Here is a 10,184-nt window from a genome sequence, read left to right as displayed (position 1 = left end):
TATGGTTTATTAAACCATGTTTCAGTGTTATGTGTGAACGCCAGCAGCTTAACTATGGTTTATTGACCAAGGTTTGTAGTTCGTTTATAGACCTTAGCTAATGTTATCCATAGCTTAATGTTAGATGTGAATCCTGACCTCATCCTTAACTATGGTTAAGATGTTGTCATCATCTCAAAGCTACAGAGCGATGAGTGAAGAGTGGCAAACATTCAAATCACTCTCAAGGATCAGCTGCCCCTCCCGCTGCGTTTATCTATTTTGTGATGCAATAAACCAAAGCTTAAGTGAGGTATGTGGAACCTTTGATCCTCCATATATAGCTGAACTAACATAACCTTCTTTATAATGAAGAGAACACATTGATACAGCAGCCATTTGAACTGATGCTTCTTTTACCTAGGTGGAGCAGCAACATAAGACACAATTAGTTCCTTCTAGCTATCAGAAAGAATATGAAAAGTATTAGACATAGGAATGTGATGAGGCTTATAGCCAATACTCTGCCTGACCTGACTCCAGACAGTGCCCTGAGGAGGAAAAACAAATAAATCCTTCAGAAACTATGACATCTTCTGTAGGGAATTATTTGACAGCAAGCAGTGACAGATAACCATATAGCCCATTAAATATGTATTGCTTCTAATTTTTAAGGTCCATAATTATAATGGATCTATTGACTGATTCCATTATCTCAAAAACTTGGAAAACTATGAGGAAGATCTATATATGAGAGTGGCTGAAAAGGAAACTCGTAACAGTTCTGCTCTGCTCACACACATACATCTAGTTGACAAAGTGTAGCAAAAGACACAGGCACTTAAATGCTTCAGTCTCATCTTCTTATTATCTGTTCTCTCTTGTTCAGTTCAGGCTTCAGCAAAATAATATAACATTTTGGGGAAAAGATGCAACCCAGCAGTCCAGCACTGGAGGCTAAGATAGAGAAGCTGTCTACAGCAGCCATGAGTTTTCCCTTGGAGCTCAGATAGGTTGGAATAAAAGATAACCACACACTGCAGAAGACCAACATGCTGAAAGTGATGAATTTGGCTTCATTGAAACTGTCCGGCAACTTCCTGGAGAAGAAAGCCACAGTAAAGCTAACAATGGCCAGGAAGCCCATGTAGCCCAAGACACCATAAAACAGAGTCACAGACCCCTCATTACATTCCAGTAAAATTTCTTCAGTCAGTGAGTTCATGTCAATGTCTGGGAAAGGGGGGGAAGTAGTCAGCCACACAGTACAAATTCCAGCTTGAATAAAGGAGCAGGAAATCACAATGATGTTGGCTAGCTTCTTCCCCACCCACTTCCTCATCCTGGATCCAGGTTTGGTGGCCATGAAAGCCAGAACCACAGTGATGGATTTTGCCAATACACAAGAAATAGCCACTGAGAATATGATGCCAAAAGCTGTTTGTCGGAGGAGACATGTCACCTTCTGAGGCTGGCCAATGAACAACAATGTACAAAGGAAGCAGAGTAGGATGGAGATGAGGAGAGTGTAGGTGAGGTCCTGGTTGTTGGCTTTGACAATGGGAGTGTTGTGGTGCTTTATAAATATCCCTAGCACCAGAGCTGTGGTCAAAGCAAAGGAAAGAGCACAACAAGCTAAAATGAGCCCCAAAGGTTCTTCATAAGACAAGAAGATTACAGTCTTGTGGAGACAGAAATCCTGTTTATTGTTTGGATAGTTTTCCTCTGCACATTTATAACAATCATTCATGTCTGAAATGAAAATATGAAGTCTTAATCTCACAAAGTTGCCATTAAATCCAGCACAGGGCATTACTTCTCTCACAGTAATGGATTGGAACCAGACCATGTGAATTGCCCTACATTCCCACTGAAATGATTTTGGCTAAGTTAAGCCATTATTAACTTGTCCAATAAGATTCACTGAGAACAAAATTCCACTAACTTTTCTTTATCTACTCAGAGTAAAGGATCTATTCATGGCTGATCATGTGATTACATGAGATGGGTGAGATGAGCATTCTGATCACGAATTGAATCTTTTTGAGACATTTGTTTGAATGTTTAAAAACCCTCAACAGGCTCTTTGTGTGTTCAAAAGGAATCCTCAAAGGGCGTAAGTGCTTTGTTACTGTGACAATGCCTCTTACTTGCCTGGATGAAGGTGTGTCGTTGTATGTAGAAACCCCTGACTTTTGCATATCTAGAATGTATCCTAGTGTACAAAAATTCATTACTCTTCCCGCTTTTTCCTCTGATTCCACCCACATGCGCATGTTGCCCCTGGAAGGATGTCCTCAAGGGAATGCAGCCCTTTGGCTAAAAAAGGTTTCCCACCCCTATCATAAGAGGTGAGCTTTAGGATTATGCATTGATAGATCCTGTACCTCCTTGAGTTTATGAAGTGGTTTAAAGATTTGTAGTAGCCACCTTATCTATAACTGGAGACTCAGATCAAATCACAAAGCTCTGCTTTCTTTCTTTCTTTATGAAACATATAGTTCACTTTGGGACTTCTACGCAAGACATGTAAAGCAATTCTGTAAACAATTAAAATGACACTTTTGTCTATTTTTTTTAGTGACAACAAGAGAAAGGAGTGGAGGACAAGGGGAGGAGGGAATACAAAAATATAGGCTGGATGTTGTATCCATAAGATCAGTTTGTAGATGGAGATACAGGATGGAACTTGTAGGCTGAATAAGACTCAGTAGGTATTGAAAGATTCAGGTTACACATATGGTATTCTACATAAAGAAGCAATGGCTACTCCCCTTTTTTCATAACATAAAGCCTGGCTTGTAACCCAGATCAGTCCCATGCCTTATAAGGAGCACAAATAGTTCTGGTTAGGTAGAGAGCAGAAAAGTAAAGAGGTATGGAGAAAGTAAATAGAAAACCATTTTTCTTCATCTCACACGGTACTAGAACTCACTGGCATCCAATGAAGCTGAATGTTGGAAGGGTCAGGACAGAAAAAGAAATAACTTCTTCATGCAATGCATAATTAACCTCAGGTAGTGGTGGAAGGCTTTAAAAGAGGATTAGACCAATCTGTGGAGCATCAGGCTATCAATGACCACTAGCCACAATGAATATGTACTACCTCCCACTGTCAGAGGCAGTATACCAGTTGATGGGAATCACAGGAGTTGAGAGGGCTCTTACATTTTGCTTCTACTTGTTGACTTCCCATACGCTGGCTGTTGTATGAAGAGAGTACTAGATTAGATGTTGCCTTTTGCCTGTTCCAGCAGGATTTTCCTTATGTTCTTAAAGGTTAAAATGGCAGTCTTTATATTATCTATATTAGGTAAATATATATATATATATATATATATATATATATATATATATATATATATATATATATATATATATATATTATAACTATAATAGAGAGCCAGTGTGATGTAGTGGTTAAGGTGTTGGACTATGACTTGGGAGACCAGGGTTCAAATCCCCACACTGCCATGAAGCTCACTGGGTGACCTTGGGCCAGTCACTGCCCTGTTCATAGGGTCGCCATAAGTCAGAATCAACTTGAAGGCAGTACATTTACATTTACATTTAAAACTATAATAACGTTAACTGAAGCCAAATTATGTAGTACTACCTAGTGATTGAGAGGATGAAACCTATTTTAGCCTGGAATTAACCCATTGATTATTAGTGAGCAACCCATCCAAGATGGGGGTAGGAAATTCTCAACCCTATAACTGAAAGGTAAGTTCTCCCATTAGATAAGAGCAGAACTACCCAACTGTATACTCAGAATGCATGTATTCAGTGTTGGTTTAGAATAGCCAGGAAAAAAATATTCCTCTTCAGAAGCTTCCCATACTGCCCATCTCTGCAAAACCCTCAGCCATATTTCAAGCACTAAAGACATATATCTCATATCTACTGTATGTGTGGTTTCGTGCCTCTGTTCCTCTGGGTTACAGCCAATCTATTTTGAAAATTCTGTATAGTGTATTTCTTACCTTTCTGCTCTGAAATTTTCCCTTCTGGACACGGGATGCAATCATAGCAACAAAATGGCTCCCCCTCCTTCACTTTCTTCCTTGAACCAGGATAGCAACTCTCACTGCATGCAGAAAGAGGCCTCACCTAAACCATGGATTAAACAACAAAAAATGATCAGCACGAGAAAAATGTTGTGCCTAATCCATAAATGAAATAAGAGAATGGTGAGAATAAGGAGCTTGGAATCCTTACACTCTGAAACTTTTTGTATGTTACTAAGGCAATGTTTTTCCATGGGGTTTTGCTGTCATCATGTTGATTATGGCTGGCTTGTTGTTGTTTTTCTCCACTATATGAACTGTTGATATTTCCTGATATTTCTCTGTGTTTGATAATTCAATGGCCTTTTGGTTGATTGTTTATGTTATTGTTTATATTGTATTTTACTAAAACTTTTGCATACTGCTCTGCACCCTTCCGTTGAAGGACAGTATAATCATCATCATCTGACTTCATGTATATAGCAGAAAGTCACCTGGGTGCCTGTCATCTGATTGTTACCTGAGTTGGAGAAGAGAACCAAATTTAGGTGGGAAGGAACTATTTGACAGGCTGCACCCATTGGTCCTTCCAATGTTGCATCAGCAGTATGGAACAGAGCCAGAAAACAGTGCCCCCATCCCACTTCAGTACTGTATGAATGGACTCTATAGGGGAACTAACTATGGAAATTAAACAATAAATATGACACTGCATTATCTATATATTTATATTTGCAATGTACTATGAAAATTGTCCACTTCTTTAGAAACATGCCCTGCTTTGCTTCCTGCACAGGTTCTTATATAACATGCTAATTAAATTACTAATGCTCCAACTTAGAACCCAAATATCCAAAAGACCACCTCCTTCCCTGCAGACCTTCCTCAGCAGAAGGAGGCCTCCTTGGTAGTTCTGCCACCATCTGTGATTTGGGGGGAGGGTCTAGGAGATTCTCTCTGGCCACCCCTAAACTGTAGAATTCCCTCCTCCCAGAGGTATATTTGAAACCTTACAGAGCAATCCAAGTGTTGGGAAGCTAGCGGAGGGAGAGGGCACCAGAGGAGGAGCCAGGAAAGGTTCTGCAGGATCCTCCTCCCACTCAGGAACTGTTGGCCTAGATGAACACTGGCTCTGTTGGGAGCTGTGTGCATGAGCCAGCCAAGAAGTGCTGGCTCCCAGAGAGTAAGCACTCCCTGTAGTCCTCAATGGATTTTTTTTTTTTTACTGTGCTGGCCTTTTGGCTGGTGGAGTTTGAAGGGGGATTGGGACCTGGGGGAGGGGGCTGAGCATGAGAAGGATCTTGCTGAAGTCCCCCCACAGCTTCACCCCATCATGCCTCCAGAGCACCCCATTTTGGGGGCTTCCACTGGCTTCCACCAGCTCTCTGTCTGCCAGGCTGGCCATCCCCGGTGGACTCCCACTGGCACTTGTAGGCTCCTGACAGAGCCACATCTCTGCTGCAGTTGAGGGCTGTTGCCAGCAGCCTCCCAGCACAGCCATAGCTCTGTGGCATCCAACTCACCCCAACCTGGAGGAAAGGTGAGTTGGATTGCACCATTATTTGTAAAGCTTTCATTGTATGCTGAAGGTGGACTTCCTTACGCTGATATTTCACAGCTTAGATTTTTAAGAGCCCACCCTATTCTTTTGATGTCAATAGTTTTAACTGATTTTAATATTGCATTACTATATGGTTGCAACCCACCTTGGGATCTTATGGTAAAGCGTGGGTAAAAAAGAGTCTGTCTGTCTAATCTTATCTAATCTTATCTAATCTAGTCTCACACTGTTTTGAACCAAAATATTTTGACTTAGGATAGCAGGAATATTTATTTCTACACACACTCACTCACTCAAGAATGAATAATGTGCTTGGATTTCCAAATGAATAACATCTTTTTACATAGATGTTTACTGTAGTTCTTCTGTAAAAAAAAATGTTTCTGTGTCTTGTGTATAGCTATCATCAGCCTGCAGCTCTCATTCACTTTTTAGCTTAGAGAAAAGGAAAGATGGGACATGGTAGACGTATATATAAAATCATGCATGATGTATAGAGTGGATAGATAAATAATTTGACATCATCACCTTCAGTATTTGCTTGCCTCTGAGGCACCTCATTGCCTGCTACATCAAGTTACAAATCTTCTTCACTCAAGCATACCAGATGATACATGTGATAAGAGCTTGGAAAAGTTAATTTTTTGAACTACAACTCCCATCAGCCCAATCTAGTGGCCATGCTGGCTGGGTCTGATGGAAGTTGTAGTTCAAAAAAGTAACTTTTCCAAGCTCTGATATAGACATCTAAGAATAATGGTTCCATGTTTATGGTAACATCTAGTTAGTTCTATAGTTTATGTTTGGTTGAATGTTAAAAATATTGATTATGATTTTACATATGTTCAAAACAGCAGAGAGAGATGGAGGGAGGGAGGGAGGGAGGGAGAGGGGGAGGGAGAGAGAGAGAGAATGAGAATCTATTTTAAATTCCATCCAATAATGACATCAGTCAATAATGTTAAGAGGGAAGAAGTCTGTGGGGGGGGTGATCCATCAATTTATGTGCGTGTGTTTTATTTCAACAAAAATAACATTCAATGTATTTTATAGTGGTTAATCATTGTCCATTGAAAATAATTTTACTCCTCGGAATAGTGTAAGCGCTCATTCAAACCTTGACATCATTCCAAACTGCCTGGAATTGGATTCTACCTGATTAAACCAGCTATTCCATGTTACAGCATCTTCATTGATGCTGAGTCTTTGGTCTGAAGGACCCTGGGGATCCATTCTCCCAACTTTCATTCTATGAAAAGATTGGTTGGCAGAAACAATCCAGTTAATAATATCAAATCCAGCTATTAGCTCCCCATTCTGGTTGAAATAAATCATATCCCCAGCACTGTTGTTAAATGCAACACTTCTCAGAAAGTTATGAAGCTAGAATTGAAAGAAAAGACAAGAGTTAGGAAAAGAAAAGGCAAAAGGTTAGATTTTAAAAGTCTAATCTGAATTATGAAGGTCAATACCATCAGCTCAGCAATGGCATGGGTGGGTTTGGAGTAGAAGGCAACTGATGTCACTCTTTATGTTCACAGAATACTACATAAATAAGCAAAAATTAAAACACTGTACAATGCTCAGATAATAAAGGCAGAAAAATAAGGACTATCCTAATTTCAACCTGGCTGGTACAGGAAGGAAGATGAAAAGAAAGCCAAATAAGAGTTCATGCACAGACTGGGGTCTGTTTTAGCACCCAGGATCAAGTGCACTGTCACCAGATATGTTTAGCCCATTACCTGCCACAGATTTTGATTCTGAAGCTTCCCTCTTTTTCCATCTTCCATTGCTCTGTTTTTAAATCTAGATGAAAACATAGCGTGTAAAGCATGGGCCACAATGTAGACAGCATTGTAAATGCTGTAGCTGTGACCAGTCACGTTCATTTCAAAAAAAGGACCAGGAAGACTCTCCAGCTTTTCATCCCCTGTGCAAATATCTCCTATCACATTGCCAAAACCCGTATCTGGGAATGTACAACTGAAAGCCTGTTGCCAGAAGTCCCTGATAAAATCATCTCCTTTTGTGGTGGAAGGGTTTCTGCTCTCAATAAATGTTTGAAATCCTGGCAGATCTTTAGAGTGAAATGTAAAGGACAGAGCACCATGGAGTATTTGTGCATCCCATGTCCTTTGATACACCACTGAGGTGAGTTCCATTTGGGCTGTCATTATCCACACTTTGCCTTTAGGTTCATTGCTGGCATGTTCTTGTTTTGACAGATAGGGCAACCATCTCAGAAACACAACAGAATAAGATTCTCCATTAGCCACCAATACATTGGTTTTGGTGCCCATGATTTTATCATGTATTCTTGCCCCCTCTTGAAACATGTCTTCAATTTCAGTGACCAAGGATAACATGGGACATCTCTCTACAAAGGCAAAACAGACACCACTCCGGGAAAACACTGGAAGAACAGTTTGCAAAATTCTTTCTCCAGTGTCATTATCCATAACAATGATCCCAATCCACGTCCATCTGAAATGCAGAAGCAAAGAAAGAATCCCTTCATACTGAAGGGCTTCCCGTGGGACCAGCTGGTAGAAGTAAAGACCTGGGATTTTGTCATGCATCACTGGATCAGGGCCATATATGAGCTAAAGAGAGATGTGGAGAGGAAATTACAATAATAATATATAGCAGTTCCAAGTGTGCAAAGATAAGAACATATATATTACGACTCTGTAAGTATATGAGTGTTATTATTTCCATGTAACCCAGAGGGCCTGATAGTAAGCAAATGGTGGCTACTCTTGTCCTCCTTCTAGCAGGGAGCTGGGGAGAACTTTAACCACAAGGCAAGACAAACATATTTTTAATATGTTTGTGTGTGTACACTTGGACATGCATGTCCACATATGCACATGTATGTAGCGGTGTACATGTTAATAAATAAGTCGAATTTGTAAAAGTATAAGCAATGTATAAATATTTCTGGGCATACACAATAAATAACAGACCTTTATCCCCACTGAGCCTTCCACATTTCCTCTACTTCCTAGATGACTTATATGACTGATGGTATAAAAGTTCATCTCACCCCATATATACCTAATCAATTATTGTGCTCTGCAGGGGAGGTGGTCCTTCATATGCCATTTCATCAGGAGATTCATTCCATATGATGCAAGAATTAGATCATTACAGTGACACCACTTACCCTTCAGAACTTCCTTCCATTATATATTAGACAGGTGGCATCATCATTATCATGCTGACACCTATTGAAGACCTACTTTTATCAAGTGGATATTTTTATCCAGTCTGTATCTGTATTTGATTTGATTTTTTAAAAATAAAATAGTTTTACTTGTTTTTATATATGAAAGTTTTATATATGTTTTATATATGTTTTTATTGTTATATTATTTTGAGATGTTTCACAGGAAACAATTATCAAAAGGGGAAGAATAATAAATGTAATAAATAAATTATGTATAAATACACCTGGAGATGCACAATAAACAGCACACCTTTATCACCACTAAGCCTTACCTGTATCTGAGTTACTCAGGTTCTGAGCTTCTTTATCACTTCCAATCAAAATCAGGATCTGCTTTTGAAGGTGGGGTACCTTCCTACAAGTGGACCAAGTTAGAACAAGGAGCTAGCCATGCAAATATGGCTTCCCTCCTAACTTGCTCTCAGTGTAAACAACAGATGACCAAAAAGAAGAGATAGAGAGTTTGAATTAAATATTGAATTGGATGTTCATCCAAATTTGGTCAGATATTGTAGAGATGTTCTTCTGTTTCACCTGCATGGGTATCCATGTGAATATAGTCATGAATCCCAGGTAAGTTTTCTTCTTCTTCACATTTATGAACAAACCATAATGATTGTCTGGACATGGCATGCACACAGAAACTAAGGTATTTCCCATTACCTTTATCTCACAATTTATGACACAATCACAAAATGGAATCAGGAAGGATAAAGGGAGCATGAATGAACTGTCAAACGTTCATGCTTTACACACGCACATATATACTATACCTGTGGAATTTTATATATATCCAAGATAGTTGCTACATGAAGAGAAGTTTGGCAGTCCAGTCCACCAATAACTGCTATTAGGTTTGTCTGAGTGCCACATTTGTAGTTGGGGAAAAATCTCCTCAGTGAAGATAAAAGTAGCATTGTGGCATGATAGGTCCACTTTGCATTGAAATAGCTGTCATAGATTTGAAAACCCAAGGTAATATTGGATAAGAGCTGAGGGTTTTCATTGATCTCCTTCACTGCAAACGCCAAGGCTAAGATGTGCTGATAATGCTTAGGCACTGCGCTGGAACAAGGATTGCATTCTGTATTATAAACTTTATGCATAATCTACTTTCTTTGTTATTATTTATTATAATATTTATAATATTTATACAGCTTCTTTCTTGAGACAATCCTTAGCCTAAGATGGTCTACACAAAGGTGGAACTACCCAACAGTATTAATGCTCATCCTCAGAAAATACTGCCTACACCTTATAGGTATCTCTGCAAAGATGACAGAATTAAAGAGCATCAGTGTTTATCTCCAGAACATGGTGTAGCCTACGCTTTCTTGGGAATGATATTTTAAATTTAAAGTATTATATAAAAGGAAATAACCAAAACTCATTAAAAGATGCT

The 10,184-nt window shown here is 39.3% G+C and overlaps 1 protein-coding gene across 1 annotated transcript; it reads right to left on the bottom strand.

Annotated features, from left to right (window-relative positions):
- Positions 1-835: 835 nt before the first annotated feature.
- On the bottom strand, positions 836-9,888 carry LOC133367574 (vomeronasal type-2 receptor 26-like). Its single transcript, XM_061591669.1, has 5 exons — positions 9,556-9,888; positions 7,296-8,156; positions 6,706-6,933; positions 3,966-4,092; positions 836-1,731 (listed from the first exon to the last, which is right to left on the bottom strand). The coding sequence occupies exons 1-5, from the start codon at positions 9,886-9,888 to the stop codon at positions 836-838; spliced, it is 2,445 nt and encodes an 814-aa protein (XP_061447653.1).
- Positions 9,889-10,184: the final 296 nt, after the last annotated feature.

Source organism: Rhineura floridana, chromosome 11 (assembly GCF_030035675.1).
Source record: "Rhineura floridana isolate rRhiFlo1 chromosome 11, rRhiFlo1.hap2, whole genome shotgun sequence".
Lineage (NCBI taxonomy): Eukaryota > Metazoa > Chordata > Lepidosauria > Squamata > Rhineuridae > Rhineura > Rhineura floridana.
This window is presented reverse-complemented; position numbering and strand designations above follow the sequence as displayed.